The sequence below is a fragment of the Aegilops tauschii genome, chromosome 1 (genome assembly GCF_002575655.3).
Source record: "Aegilops tauschii subsp. strangulata cultivar AL8/78 chromosome 1, Aet v6.0, whole genome shotgun sequence".
Lineage (NCBI taxonomy): Eukaryota > Viridiplantae > Streptophyta > Magnoliopsida > Poales > Poaceae > Aegilops > Aegilops tauschii.
This window is the reverse complement of record NC_053035.3, coordinates 11,829,118-11,845,000: the sequence shown is the minus strand read 5'-3', so window position 1 is coordinate 11,845,000 and position 15,883 is coordinate 11,829,118. Positions and strand designations below refer to the sequence as shown.

General features: G+C 40.5%; 1 protein-coding gene across 2 annotated transcripts; it reads left to right on the top strand.

Annotated features, from left to right (window-relative positions):
• The first annotated feature begins 2,696 nt into the window (after positions 1–2,696).
• Positions 2,697–14,167, top strand: LOC109741993 (ABC transporter D family member 1). 2 transcript variants are annotated; one of them, XM_020301086.4, is made up of 25 exons: positions 2,697–3,242; positions 3,371–3,662; positions 4,218–4,442; positions 5,205–5,402; positions 5,525–5,979; positions 6,518–6,656; positions 6,736–6,814; positions 7,905–8,143; positions 8,243–8,547; positions 8,632–8,737; positions 8,821–8,982; positions 9,409–9,508; positions 9,582–9,690; positions 9,897–9,987; positions 10,213–10,337; positions 10,436–10,585; positions 10,691–10,763; positions 11,355–11,535; positions 11,634–11,792; positions 12,331–12,477; positions 12,562–12,768; positions 12,915–13,069; positions 13,159–13,211; positions 13,301–13,379; positions 13,538–14,167. In XM_020301086.4, exons 1-25 carry the CDS (start codon positions 3,181–3,183, stop codon positions 13,622–13,624), a joined length of 3,978 nt encoding a protein of 1,325 aa, XP_020156675.1. In that variant the 5' UTR covers positions 2,697–3,180; the 3' UTR covers positions 13,625–14,167. The 2 variants fall into 2 exon arrangements, with proteins under 2 accessions (XP_020156675.1, XP_020156673.1); XM_020301084.4 differs by having other exon boundaries at positions 11,634–11,807.
• Positions 14,168–15,883: the final 1,716 nt, after the last annotated feature.

Genomic DNA, 15,883 nt, shown 5'->3' with positions numbered 1-15,883 from the left:
GGTGGACCCCCGGACCCCTTTCGGCACTCCCGGTACAATACCGATAAAGTGCGAAACTTTTCCGGCGACCAAAATAAGACTTCCCATATATAAATCTTTACCTCCGGACCATTCCGGAACTCCTCGTGACGTCCGGGATCTCATCCGGGACTCCGAACAACTTTCGGGTTACCGCATACTAATATCTCTACAACCCTAGCGTCACCGAACCTTAAGTGTGTAGACCCTACGGGTTCGGGAGACACGTAGACATGACCGAGACGACTCTCCGGTCAATAATCAACAGCGGGATCTGGATACCCATGTTGGCTCCCACATGCTCCTCGATGATCTCATCAGATGAACCACGATGTCGAGGATTCAATCAATCCCGTATACAATTCCCTTTGTCTATCGGTATGTTACTTGCCCGAGATTCGATCGTCGGTATCCCTATACCTTGTTCAATCTCGTTACCGGCAAGTCTCTTTACTCGTTCCGTAACACATCATCCCGTGATCAACTCCTTGGTCACATTGTGCACATAATGATGATGTCCTACCGAGTGGGCCCAGAGATACCTCTCCGTTTACACGGAGTGACAAATCCCAGTCTCGATTCGTGCCAACCCAACAGACACTTTCGGAGATACCTGTAGTGCACCTTTATAGCCACCCAGTTACGTTGTGACGTTTGGTACACCCAAAGCATTCCTACGGTATCCGGGAGTTGCACAATCTCATGGTCTAAGGAAATGATACTTGACATTAGAAAAACTCTTAGCAAACGAACTACACGATCTTGTGCTAGGCTTAGGATTGGGTCTCGTCCATCACATCATTCTCCTAATGATGTGATCCCGTTATCAATGACATCCAATGTCCATGGTCAGGAAACCGTAACCATCTATTGATCAACGAGCTAGTCAACTAGAGGCTTACTAGGGACATGGTGTTGTCTATGTATCCACACATGTATCTGAGTTTCCTATCAATACAATTCTAGCATGGATAATAAACGATTATCATGAACAAGGAAATATAATAATAACCAATTTATTATTGCCTCTAGGGCATATTTCCAACAAGTACTAGACAATACCATTAGGAATACTGTTGTGGACTTCACTCTTTGGACTGGTAGGTTTAAAGGACATACTCAAAATGCAAATATAACCTCTTCATCAATACCTTTTCTCTTGCATCGACCCAGCCTTATAATTCAGATGTGGGTTTCAGCTTTGAGTTATATATACGAGTTATTATAAAAGAACATTAAGTTATGGAAATAATTCATCAATGGAAAACATAACACAATTTTGACACAAAAGGCACATAGGATAGTGAAAAACAAGAAAAATGCTTAGGATGCTTTTGCAAATTGTAGCAATGCAGTTGCAAAGAGGTTTCTCCAAATCTCTCTCTACCATTGCCACACACACACACACACACACTCTTAAATCTCTATATGGACCCTCCCTCTCCCTCTACGAAGACGACAGCCATCTGTCCATCTTTGCCCGGATCCTACCCAGGTGAGGAGTCTGCTATGGGTCTGCTATGGTTCATCCCCCCAAACTCGACATGACGGGTTTGGGACATCTACAATCACTTGAGCCGCGATCTGCTCACCTGGCCAACCGTGGCTCTCACCGCCCTATCTTATGAAAGGTTTTAAATTCAAGAAATGCCAAAGTACTCCACGATACCATTGGTATATTGTTATATACTTCACTCTTTGGACTCATAGATTCAAAAGACCTAGTCAAAAGTGAAACAGTATGTCTCACCACTAATACCTTTTTCTCGCATCGACGCAACCTTATAGTTTTGAATCTGGGTTCAGCTTCGAGTTATATATACGAGTTATTATAAAAAGAGCATTAAGTTATGGAAATAATTCATCAAAAAATGGAAAAACATAACACAGTTGACACAAAAAAGCACATACGATAGAGAAAAACAAGAAAAACGCTTAGGATGCCCTCTCTCTCTACGAAGATGACGACCATCTCTCCACCTTCGCGAGGCTCCTACCCAGGTGCGGAGTCTGCTATGGTTCTTTTACCTAAATTCGGTAGAACGGGATTGGGACATGTACAATCACTCGAGCTGCCATCTGCTCACCGTTCTATTAAAGGTTTTTAATCCAAGAAATGCCAAAGTATTCCGCGATACCATCTGGAATATTGCTATATACTTCACTCTCTGGGCTCATAGATTCAAAGGACCTAGTCAAAAGTCAAACAACATGTCTCGTCACTAATACCTCTTTCTCGCATCGACGCAACCTTAATAATTCTGAACCCAAGTTTCGACTTCGAGTTATACATATTATTATATAGAAAAACTAAATTACGGAAATAACTCAAATAAAATGGAAAACATAACACAGTTTTGACACACGAAAAAAGCATACAAGAAATGCCAAAGTATTTCGCGACACCATTTGGAATATTGCTATATACTTCACTCTTTGGGCTCATAGATTCAAAGGACCTAGTCAAAAGTCAAACACCTTGTCTTCGTCACTAATACTTTTTTCTCGCATCGAGGCAACCCTAATAATTCTGAACCCAAGTTTCGACTTCGAGTTATACATATTATTATATAAAAAACTAAATTACGGAAATAACTCAAATAAAATGGAAAACATAACACAGTTTTGACACACGAAAAAAGCATACAAGAAAAATAATTAGGATGCTTTTGCAAATTGCAGCAGATGCAGTTGCAGAGAGTCTTCTCCAAATCTCTCTCTCTCTCCATCGCTGTCACACACCCTCTCTTGAATCTCATCAACTTGTCTCTCGTACTCACCATTTTTTTACTCCCCCAATCTCCTCTCCTCTTTCCCTCTACCCGCCTCCCTTGCTTCCCGGCATCTACTGCCCCACCGCCGGGGATCTCGCCGCCGAGATCGAGGTCACCACCCCTCAAGATTCCCCTCCACCGGCTGCGCGCCCCACTTCGCCCTCCCGCGGCGATCTCGGAGGCGGTTGAGCCGCCCCTTCTCTGCTCCCGTCCCGGTTCCGGCGGGCGCACGCAGAAAGGGCCGGCGACGATGCGCCGCGAGGAAGGGAGGCGCGGCTCGGCTCCGCGTCGCTGCCGTAGATAGCAAGATCTTCTCCCCCTCCGGCGGTGAGCCCGGCCTGCTGCTCCGGGGAGGTCGCGCCTCGCGGCCTGCCGCTGCTCCGGGGAGATGCCGTCCCTGCAGCTGCTGCAGCTCACCGAGCGCGGGCGGGGGCTCCTGGCGTCCCGGAGGTGCGTGCGTGCTCAGCTGCAAAGTCCTGTTCTTTTTCACCCCTTACCATGTTCTCCTTGATTGGTGTCTGAATAGTATTTTTTTTTGTTTTGGAATCTTGAATCTTGTCAATTTTGGGTGGAAGCAGGAGGACGCTGGCGGTTGTCTCCGGCGCGCTGGTCGCCGGCGGGGCGTTGGCGTACGCGCGGTCGGGCCGAGGCCAAAGGAGGAGAGGCCGTCCGGAAGCCGCCAATGACGGTGATGATGCATTGGCCAGGAATGGGGAAAGGCTGGGTCACAACGGCACGGATGGCCGGTTGTCCGGGACGACGAAGCGGAGGAAGAGCGCGCTCAAGTCCTTGCATTTCTTGGCCGCTATCCTGCTCAAGAAGATTGGCCCGAATGGCACGCGATACCTTCTTGGCTTGATGCTGACAGCAGTAAGTTCAGAGAATTTTGCAGAATTGGTAGTTCTTCATAAGCAATGTCATGTTTTTACCGTGCCCGAAGAAGCGAACTGCTAGCTAGCTTTGAGTTTAAGTTTTGCACAATAATTAAGCTCCCTTTTTTGGTATGCGTACAAAAAACAAGGACTTTTGTAACCGTCGATCTGGTCTGCAATCATGCCGGTCCTGCTAATAGTAAGGACAACGTAGAGCATACTGCTTGGATCTGTGACGCCTATTCTACTTCCTTAATAGAGCAGGCAAATATATAGCAAGTTTGAGAAGACACATTTTTGTTACTTCTGCAGTGCCCCAGTGGCACAGTTCAAGTGAATACACGTTTCATATGTTTGATTGGTGATATTTGAAATGGCTAAGCTCACTCCTGTTGTCCTATATTGAACGTTCTCAATATGATGTAGTACACAGATGCGACAATATAGAAAAAGCACTGATACTACTGCGTTCTGTTGTATTTTAAGATGGCATTTGAAGTATACTACGTATTTAATGATCGGAGACATTACTTTGGGTATGTTTTCTTTTCAGGTGCTGCGTACTGCTGTCGGGCATAGATTAGCAAAAGTTCAAGGCTTTCTGTTTAAAGCGGCATTTCTTCGGCGTGTTCCAACCTTTACACGCCTAATTATAGAAAATCTGATCTTATGCTTTCTCCAATCAGCAGTATACCAGACCTCAAAATACCTAACTGGGTCTCTGAACTTGCGCTTCAAGAAAATTTTAACAGACCTCGTCCATGCCGATTATTTCCAGGTACATCAGTTGATCAATTTTGATTATGTAGTGGCTGAACATTCCTCACTTGTGTTGGTCTCCAGAATATGTTAATGTTTATTTTCCAAGTTTCTGTCTATCAGTGGACTTATGGTTTCTTGCAAAATAAGAAGTAAAATGGACTCATATGGTTCCGAGTCAGTATGCTCGGGAGGATTATGTCATGGGTTATAAGAACCAGTGGCTTAAAAGTATTGTCAGTGTTGCAAATGTAACAAGCTGATGAAAGAATAACATACATGCACCTTGTTGCTAGCTGAATATAAACTTACAAACCCCAAAACCAAAATCCAAAACTATAGAGTACTGGGGGATTACTGATCTAGTTTTCATGTGCCTTCCTTTTCAATTTAATATGAACACTCTCATTTATGTGATATTTAGCTGTTTCTTCTAGGTTGTTCATGAAGCAATCTATTTACTGTTTCTTCTATTTTGCTTCCTTTCCCTCTTCCCTTAGTAGCATTTTTTCTATGCTAGCTGAATTTGCTTTCTCTATTAATTTATTGGAGATGGCGTCAATTGTTTTTGTGTTGCCATGTCAAGTCATATCTTTTCTTTCTGATTTGATGTTGAAGTAGTGGCCATATCAGTTCATGTTCTTCTTTCTGAAGAATTGTTATAAAAATACAGAAGATTCATATGGTGCATGCACACACTTTTAGAATACAGGTTAATCAATAGTTTGATCTTTTGGAATACAGTGTTAATATCTTGCCGCTTTTTCTTCTGTATGTCCAGAATATGGTTTACTACAAGATCTCTCATGTGGATCATCGAATATCAAACCCGGAGCAAAGGATTGCGAGTGATATACCAAAGTTCTGTTCTGAACTTAGTGAACTTGTACAGGATGATCTGGCTGCAGTTGCAGAAGGGTTGATATATACCTGGCGTCTCTGTTCTTATGCTAGTCCAAAATACATGCTTTGGATTCTGGTAATTATTGATATAGTTTTAATACACGATAATACCCCTACCAATGAGGAGCAATGCTCAATTTTTATATGTTTTGCTTCCTTGGTTTTCCTATAATGTATTAATATGCAAAATGCTTTCAGGGATATATACTAGTTGCTGGTGGAGCAATTAGAAATTTCTCTCCTGCTTTTGGAAAGATGAAATCTACAGAGCAGCACTTAGAAGGGGAGTATCGTCAACTTCATTCACGCTTAAGAACTCATGCTGAGAGTGTAGCATTTTATGGTGGTGAGAAGAGAGAAGAATATCATATTATGCACCGATTCCGAGCTCTTGTTGGGCACTTGAAGCATGTACTCCATGAAAACTGGTGGTTCGGCATGATTCAAGATTTCTTTCTGAAGTACTTTGGTGCCACTGTAGCAGTTGTTCTTATTATCGAACCGTTCTTCTCCGGCGACCTTAGACCTGATTCATCTACACTAGGAAGGGCTGATATGTTGAGTAACCTTCGATACCACACGAGCGTGATCATAGCACTATTTCAGTCTCTCGGGACCCTTTCTATCAGCTCTAGGCGTTTGAATATCCTGAGGTAAGTCCATCTGTCATGAAAACTATTGATAACACCGAATAGTTTCATTTCATTTCCGATCCTGTTACTTTAGGACTCATTGCTTGCATCTTTCAGAAGTATAGACATTTGATGGAAGTGAAAATGTTTAAGTACTTGCTGATATATTGCGAGCTTATGTTTTTCTTTGTCATTCTTGTACATGTTTTAAGAGTTCTTTTGAAACAACACAATTTATGGCAGTGTGTTGTTCAGTCTGACCTGTTACCTATTGTTGGATTTAGGAACCTTTTGCATCTTGTAGTGTATGAGAACTGGCGGAGCCATTAGATTTTTTACTGGGACCTTCCATATCGAGGATTATTTGAATGGGTTATCTTCTCTATAGTTTGTATATCTAGACAACTGTGGCCTATATATGCAACTATGGCTGTAATTTTGCAGGGCAAACTTTACTGTGGTCCTGTGACCTACTGTCTCTGATGCTATTCTGCTGTCTTCGAGTTCTGATATTTTTTTGTGACATGATTGACAATGGACTTTCACTGTAATTTGACAGTGGCTATGCAGACCGGATTCGTGAGTTACTAGATGTTTCACGTGAGCTGTCTGGGGTCCGTGATAGATCGTTGAATCACAGCTCTTCTGTTGGGAATTACATCAGCGAAGCAAACCATATAGAATTTTCCGGTGTTAAGGTAATAGCATGCTTGGAGGAGCACGTTCGCTTTCTGTTTCCTCACATAATTCCATCATTCTGATATGAAATGATTACAGGTGGTGACACCTGCTGGGAATGTTTTGGTTGATGATTTAACTCTCCGAGTGGAAACTGGATCTAATCTATTAATCACCGGTAATCCTCTCCTACCAATTGAATTTGGATTTTTGGCTTAAACTGTTGCAATGCTTGCTTTAATCAACACACACAGCAGCAGCTACCCAGCACTTATGAGAATGTATGTAGCCTCATGCACATTTTTCTTTTACATGTTCTAGAGCATCTGTAAATCATATCCAGATATCAGACTGCCTGCAGTTATGAACCATGAAACACGATATGTCGTGACATTGAAGTAGTTTCATGTCTGGCCTCTCTGTTTCAATCTCTTATAGCCTTAAGTAATCTGATAAAACTAGAAGTTAAAGAAAACTTACATTATACTAGCGGATAACAGACTTTTCTGTGTCGCAACTGTAAACTGATCTTATAAATTATAATATCTATGATGACATTTCTTATTCACTATTTTGTTTTCAGTTTTTTTTGGATCGTAAGCCCTAAGGACGTGAATACAAGAATATGTTAGGTTGTGTAGTAATTTGAAAACATGCTGAATTCAGTTTCATACATCTGACAATTAGTTCCTGAAAGAAGATTAATTAACAACACTGAAACAAAGTTGGATAATATAGCATCTGCAAGTTTGAATTGCATTGGTAATCAGCTTAGTTACTACTACTTACGGAGTTGCTATTCAAAGTCGTGCGTATGCTGTTTAAGTGCGTCTCCTTGAGAGGATAAGATTTGAACTGGATGCTTAAAAAAGGGCAGCCCGGTGCATGTAGCTCCCGCTTGCGCAGGGTCCGGGGAAGGGCCCGACCACTTTGGGTCTATTGTACGCAGGCTTTCCCTACATTTCTGTAAGAGGCTGTTTCCAGGACTTGAACCCGTGACCATCGTGACCTCATGGTCACAAGGCAGCAGCTTTACCACTGCGCCAAGGCTCTGGATGCTTATATTCTTATAAAATAATCTAGTACTCCCTCCGTAAACTAATATAAGAGTGTTTAGATTACTACTTTAGTGATCTAAACGCTCTTATATTAGTTTACAGAGGGAGTACATCCAAACTCTCAGTGTCCAACTGTCCATAGTCCATGCATATTTGCATGAAATGCCATTTAAGTGAAATGTTGACACTCTGATTTTACTCTTATTTCAGGTCCCAATGGTAGTGGAAAAAGCTCCCTTTTTCGGGTTCTTGGGGGCCTATGGCCACTGGTATCTGGCCATATTGTCAAGCCTGGTGTTGGTTCCGATCTTAACAAGGAAATCTTTTATGTCCCACAAAGGCCATACACAGCAGTTGGCACACTTCGCGAACAGCTAATCTATCCTCTCACAGCAGATCAGGAGACTGAACCACTTAGCTATGATGGCATGGTGGACCTTCTAAAGAATGTAAGTCTTCGTATCTATATGATATTTGTATTTTACATCATGGCTTCTTGAGTTATGTCTCTTAACCTGCTGGAATTTGTAATGATGCTCCTTTTGCAGGTTGATCTGGAATACTTGCTAGAACGTTATCCTCTTGACAAGGAAGTTAACTGGGGTGATGAGCTATCCCTTGGCGAGCAACAAAGATTAGGAATGGCCAGGCTGTTCTACCATAAGCCAAAGTTTGCTATTCTTGATGAGTGTACTAGTGCTGTGACAATTGACATGGAAGAACGTTTTTGCAAAAAGGTTCGAGCGATGGGAACATCATGCATAACAATATCTCATCGCCCAGCGTTAGTTGCATTTCATAATATTGTTTTGTCATTGGACGGTGAAGGAGGGTGGGATGTTCAGCACAGAAGGTATAAATTCTGAAATAATTTGCTGAATGTTTATTGGTCCAAAATTAATTCACTGTAAGTTTAATATCACTCTTGATTTTGCAGGGATGACTCATCCTTTTACACTGAAGAGTCTGAACTTACATCACTGGAAACTGAACGTAAATCGGATGCCCTAACTGTTCAAAGGGCTTTTATGAACAGGGCAAAGGTATAGAATTACCTGGTATGTCTATTCCATTATTATCAACTGAATTTTGGCTGTGACACAGTTCTATGTATTCTCTTTACTAGAGCAATGCTTCGTTAAGGTCCAAGGATTCCTACTCTACAAAGGTCATAGCAACTTCCCCCAAGTTGGAAACAGGACAAACAGTACGAACACCTGTAATCCCACATTTGCAGTGCTCCCCAAGGCCTCTGCCTCTGAGAGCAGCTGCAATGCTCAAAATATTGGTATGTTCTGCTTCATACATAACTAGTTCTCTTTAATGTTGTTCCAGTGAGTCAATAGTGTCTTTAGAAACTGTATCTTGTTACTAGCCCTTGTATACATAATAGATCCGTATCTTTTTTGATAAGAGAAAAATAGACGATATATAGATCTGTGTATTAACATTCTCGTCTGAACAGCCCATCGTCTATTAACATTTGCCTCCACTCACTGGCGTCGCTCTTGTATCTGAGATGTTAGGATTTTAAGATGCAGGTGCTAGTAATTTAAGGATCCGAGACTCCGAGTATACTGAGGCAATATATGTACCAAGAAAAAAAACTGGCATGGCATATATCTGATGAAGCATATTAAATTATCTCAAGGAAACTTATATCCAATGTTAATATGTTCTTGAAGTCTAGTAATGCTCCCATCTTGCTTCCCAGGTTCCTAAATTACTTGACAAACAAGGAGGGCAGTTGCTTGCTGTCGCTCTACTTATTTTCTCTCGCACTGTGATCTCGGATCGTATTGCTTCACTGAATGGTTGGTTTCTTCAATATCTTCTATTATCAGAAGAGCCACACATAAAATTCTGTCTGATTTATCTCATCTTCAGGGACTACTGTGAAGTTTGTCTTGGAGCAGGATAAAGCTGCTTTTGTTCGGTTAGTTGGTGTCAGTGTTCTGCAGAGTGCTGCCAATTCTTTTGTTGCACCATCTCTGAGGTAACTTGTTTATGTGCACTCAGTAGACTCTTTTGACATGGTATCATGAATAATCACTTTGTAAGTTGGTTTAAATGAATAACCTGCTGCTTTTGGTTTGGTGCTTGTGCAAACTGTTCTTCTGGCATGCAAATTTAAGCTTGGCCTGTTGATGATTATTCCGTGTATGTTTGATTTCATGGTTTTGATAATTTATGTCTTCACAGAACCCTTACTTCAAGACTTGCCCTTGGATGGCGTATTCGTTTGACCAACCATTTGCTTCAATATTATTTGAGAAGAAATGCATTCTACAAGGTATATCCTGTATCTGCTTGTGTATTCAAGTTGTCTCAGTGATGCGTGGGAAAGGTTGTCTGTTAGGCCAAGTCTTTTGATGAGTTCTGGACAGGGTTTTGGTCAGTTGATGTCTATTGGTGTGTATGAAATCTGGTTGTGGAATAAGACTGCATGTCAAACAGAGTTAACATTGTGGATTTTGACTTTTGACTGAAGCTAAGTTGTTCTAGTATATGTTTTCAGGTATTCAATATGTCAGGTAAAAGTATCGATGCAGACCAAAGATTAACACTTGATGTGGATAAGTTGACCACTGACCTTGCTGGCTTGGTTACTGGAATGGTAAAACCACTAGTTGACATTCTTTGGTGAGTTATCTTTGGAATCAGCACTCATATCTACTTGGTTTAATCTTTTGTTAGCATGTAAGATTCGCTTAACAATGTCCATGGATATGACTCACTAGGTTTACATGGAGAATGAAGCTTTTGTCCGGCCGAAGAGGAGTTGGTATATTGTATGCTTACATGTTACTAGGATTGGGTTTCCTGAGAGCTATATCACCCGACTTTGGTCATCTTGCAAGCGAAGAACAAGAACTTGAAGGAACATTCAGGTAATATTTCATTCCTTGCTGTTTCTTGGTCTTCTTGCCAGACCTGAATTTTTTATTGCTTTGAGAATTTCTGAATGTCGGTTAACCTGGTGAACTATGTACTAGGTTTATGCACTCGAGGCTGCGGACACATGCTGAATCAATTGCTTTCTTTGGTGGTGGTTCAAGAGAAAAGGCTGTGAGTTTCTTCACCCAGAATGAGAAACGTTTAAAATGTGTATATACTGATGTGTTGGTAGTGTCTGTTCATTTTTGGGTCAACTATTTTAATTTGAATCATGAACTGTGATGATCTGTAAACTCTGGTAGGTTGGATGCTAGTTGCATAGTTCTGTAACTATGCCAAGTATGAGCAAAATACTCTCGTGTTGATATCTAGTATATATCTCCAAATATGAAGCTAGTGTCTTCCTGTTTAGTTCATCCATATTCTTGATAATGGAAAAGGTTTGTTTAAGCATAACTATTTACATTCATAGTTACTAAGGCCTTGCTTTTCTTGAAGCATCAATATCAAAAAACTCCAGAAGGTTTTGTACAAAGTAAAACATAACTAATCCATTTTGCTGCTGTTGAACTTTTTCCCTGTGTTACTAACATTGTTAGTTGTCTTTGCTTACTCGAACTAGTAATACGATATGTGCTTATGATTTCACCCTTCTTTACGTTCTTATGAATCAAAAGATGTTTTCAATAACTTTTGCTGGCCTTATTTTGTTATGAGATATTAATTAGTCTTCCTTCTTATGGTTTTGTTCTCTTATATCAGATGGTTGAGGCTAAATTCATGAAATTGCTTAACCACTCAAAGGTTCTGTTGAGAAAGCAATGGCTTTATGGTATTGTTGATGATTTTGTGACAAAGCAACTCCCACACAATGTGACATGGGGTCTGAGTTTGTTATATGCTCTGGAGCACAAGGGAGACAGAGCTTTGACTTCAACACAAGGTTACTAATCATCAAAATGCTTCAATTTCAGGACTCAGGACTAGATTATTTTAACCTTCCACTTTGCAAAAACCTTAATGTTCTCTTTGGTGCAACAGGAGAGCTGGCACATGCTCTGCGGTTCTTGGCATCAGTGGTGTCACAAAGCTTCATAGCCTTCGGTGACATTCTTGAGTTGCATAAGAAATTCCTTGAACTTTCTGGTGGGATTAACCGGATCTTTGAACTCGAGGAGATTTTGCGTGTAGCTCAAAAGGGTAAGTTTCAGTTAGGTAGGACTTGGTTATCGCAGCACTTTTGTTTTAAATTCTTAGCTGGAATTTTCTTTTAATTTTTCAGTATGCATATGTAATAGTGTGGCTGCGCTAGTACTGTTGCAGGGTATAACTAATCTTGTTGTATGGCATGTAACATGTTTGGTGTAAATTGTGGCAATTTCCTACACCCTGTTTGTTATGGCACATCCTGTTTAACATATTATGATTGAACTTTGGCACATGAACTACAGCATTCTCGATCTAAAACCGTTTGCCTGCTCATTATGCCGAATGTTAGTGCTACATAGAGTGGTTGCAGGAATTTGATGTTTCGTTAAAAGCTGCAACTTTGTGTTAAATTATTGATACTTTTTAGCATTAATGACCAGCTCTGGGCATAGTTGGTAACTTGTACCACTGGGTTGTGTTGTAATTTTATATCAATAATGTCCTAAGGTAGCGGATGTTATGATCATTTGCAAATTTTACAGCAATATCTTCCGCTAATTAAGCATGTCTTTTCAATGATTTCCTGCAGATACCCCAGTGCCTTCCAGTGCCATTAGTGCAGCCTCAGCCGAAATTATTGAATTCCATGAAGTGGATATTGTAACACCTTCGCAGAAGCTATTGGCTAGGAAGCTGTCATGCAGTGTGGTACAAGGGAAAAGCCTTCTTTTGACTGGTATGTCTGCGCTCTGAAACCTTCAGTCATCTTTATAAGGCAGTGAATCATGCTGACGTTCCTTTTTACCTTGATTTTCTGAAGGCCCCAATGGTACCGGGAAGAGCTCTGTGTTTAGGGTGCTCAGAGATTTATGGCCTGCCTTTTCTGGGAGAGTTACCAAGCCCTCTGAAGGGATGTTCCATGTTCCTCAGAGTCCATACACCAGCCTGGGAACTCTTAGGGATCAGATCATATACCCTCTGTCAAGGGAGGAAGCAGAGATGAAGATTCTTTCATTATATAAAGCTAGTAGGTGCCACTCAGAATATGGGCATATTGAATTACCGTAAACTGTATATATTGAACTGCATATCCTTCCTTTTTACTATGAAATTGCTTGTCAAAATGAAGTAGTAAGTATTCTCCTGGTAACCTGAAATCCTGTGCTAATGTAGGCAACAGGTCTAGTGCTCCTGAGTTGCTAGATGACCACCTGAAGACGGTTCTTGTGAATGTCCGGTTGGTCTACCTTCTAGAGAGAGAAGGCTGGGACTCTACCCCAAACTGGGAAGACGTTTTGTCGCTGGGAGAACAGCAGAGGCTTGGGATGGTCAGTGTTAACTCCACTGCAAGCTGTGCAAACTGCCAAAACCATTGTCTGTCCCCTTAATATCTTCTGATTGAACTGTTTTGTTCCAGGCTCGTTTGTTCTTCCACCATCCAAAATTCGGCATCCTCGACGAGTGCACAAAGTATGTGCAGCGCCACAACTCTCTTTGACCATTTTTATTTTCATTCACTGATCAATTACTGTGGGTCCTAAAATCGCACTTCATTGCAGCGCTACGAGTGTTGATGTTGAAGAGCATCTGTACAGGCTAGCAACAGACATGGGCATAACTGTGATCACTTCGTCACAAGTAAGTGTTCGCGTAATTCCCGCTAATTGTGTAAAGTATCTGCTGCGACCGCAGTTCAGTTATTTGTTGTAGCCTCTGCATTTCAATTGTAAACTTATTCCCAGAAAATCTGAAGTTGAGTATTTTGCTGAAACTTCTTTTCCCCGCTCCATTTACAGAGGCCTGCTCTCATACCCTTCCACTCCGTGGAGTTAAAGCTCATCGACGGCGAGGGAAACTGGGAGCTGTGCGAGATCCAGCATTGATTGACGCCACCAGCTAGAGTTTTATCGGCTCTCAGTCACTTATGCCGTACGGAAGAAGATGCTGCTGCTGCTGCTACTGGTGCTGCAGCAATTTGTTCATAACAGGTGGCCCTCACGGACCGTCTGAAAGCTGGAGCAGTCTGTACATCTGCGAAGCAGTTCGAAACAAAGAAATGAATCCTTGCCAGGAACTCAAAAGACGCAGAACATGTCGGTCGTAGTCTAGTTATACCGAATTTAGTAACAAACTGAACGAGCAGGTGATGACGGTAAACCGGATGCTTAGGATTGAGAGGTGTTTCAGTTTGGAGGTGTGGAGTGAAGTAGGAAGAGTGTATAGCAGCAGTACATAATCTCAGAGCAGCTGTTAATGTTAATTCATCCATCCTATTATTGATTGATTCCAAGATAGTGTAGTACATATGGAATAAATTTGGCTGTTCTTGCCATCATCTTCATTGTTGTCGTCGTCGTCAGAAAAGATCGTGTAAACAAAAAGGCAGGAAATTATGGAATAAGTTATTGGTTGTTGCCATCACCAAACTGCAATTGAATGTTTCTTTTGCATCATGGATGATCATATGTTTGGTTGTATAGAACTAGCAAAAGGGACCGTGCGCTGCAATAGAAGAAAAAAAACATAATTCGGTGCCCAGGCTCATCTGCACCTGGTCAGAAAAAAATTCAAAAAAATTCAATTTTTTTCCCATGATAGACAATTTATTGCGTCAGGTTTGCTCCAAATATTAGCTCATTTGGACATCTGAGTAGCTCCCTGCAAAAAAGACAAATCGGGTCAAAACAGTACATGAACATTAAACTGTTTTACAGAACCCGAATTTGTCTTTTTTGCGGAGAGTTGCTCAGTTGTCCAAATGATTTGAAAACTTGGGCGGACCTCATGCATCAAATTGTCTATCATGGGAATATTTTTTGGAATTTTTTAAATTTTTCTAGTATTGGTCTTGATTTTTTTATTAACCACGGGAGCAGATGAGCCCGGGCTTAAAAGATAATTTTCGCATTTTGCTGCATTATTGAGATACACTATCACTCTCTTCTCATTGCGTGTGTCAACCCGGGACAAACGTACTTTTCCAGCCGCTACTGTGTGGGCTGGCCCAGGTGGGGGTGAGGATTCCCCTGTCTAAAACGTATTTTTCCAACCGCTACTGCATGGGGTTTCCTATTTGGCGCGTAGCAACCTAGGGAAAAACCTATTTGACGCATGCTGCGTCAAAATATCAACAAATCGGGCCGGCCCATCTGTAGCCTATGTACACGTTCCGGTTTTGGGAACCTTCCCCAGCCGGTTCTTATTGGTTTTGGGAACAATCTAGAAGGTTCCTGAACCGGTTTTTTATTTTTCCTTTTCTTTTTCTATTTTTGCTCTTTTTTTATCTTCTTACTTTTTCTGGTTCTTTTTTCTTTTCTTTTCGTTACTTTTTTGTTGTCTTTCAGTTTTCCTTTTCAAGTTAATTTCTCTTTTCAACAGTTTTTCTTTCTTTGGTTTTTTATTTTCATTTTAGTTCTTCTCCTTTTTTCCAAACTTTTTTCAAAATATTCAAATTTTGTTCGTGTTTCCAAAAAATGTTCTCAAAATTCAAAAATTCTTCTTGTTACACAAAAAAGTTCAAAACTTTCAAATTTCTGAAAATGTACCGGATTTCAATTTTTTGTTCATGTATTAAAAAAATTCACGCTACCAAATTTGTTCGGGATTTTTCAAAATTGTTCTCCGTTTGAAAATTTGTTCTCAAGATTCAAAAAATGTTTGTGCTTCAATTTTTTTTCTCCTTTTCGGAATTTTTTCTCAAGATTCAAAAAGTTTTCGTGCTTTATTTTTTTTCATAAATTAAAAAAAGTTCATATTTTCAAAAAATGTTTGGTAAATTCAAAATTTGTTCGTTTCCATTATTGTTTTTGCGTTTGTGAAAAAAATTGTACGTTAAAAAATCTACTCAGAATTTGTGTTTTAGACATCTTAAAAAAATTACTCAATGCTTGTGTTTTTGAAAAAATGTTCGTAATTTCAAAAATATTCCGGTTGTAATTTTTTGTTCCTGTTTAAAATAAATGTTTGCATTTCCAAAAAAATGTTCATAATTTAAAATATTATTCTCCCTTTCAAATTTGTTCCTTTTTTCGAAAAATGTTTTGGGTTCCCAAGATGTTTGACTTTTTAAAAACATTGTTCAAAATTTGAAAATGTTCGCATTTCAAAAAATATTTACTCTTTTCAAAAATAAAATCACGTTT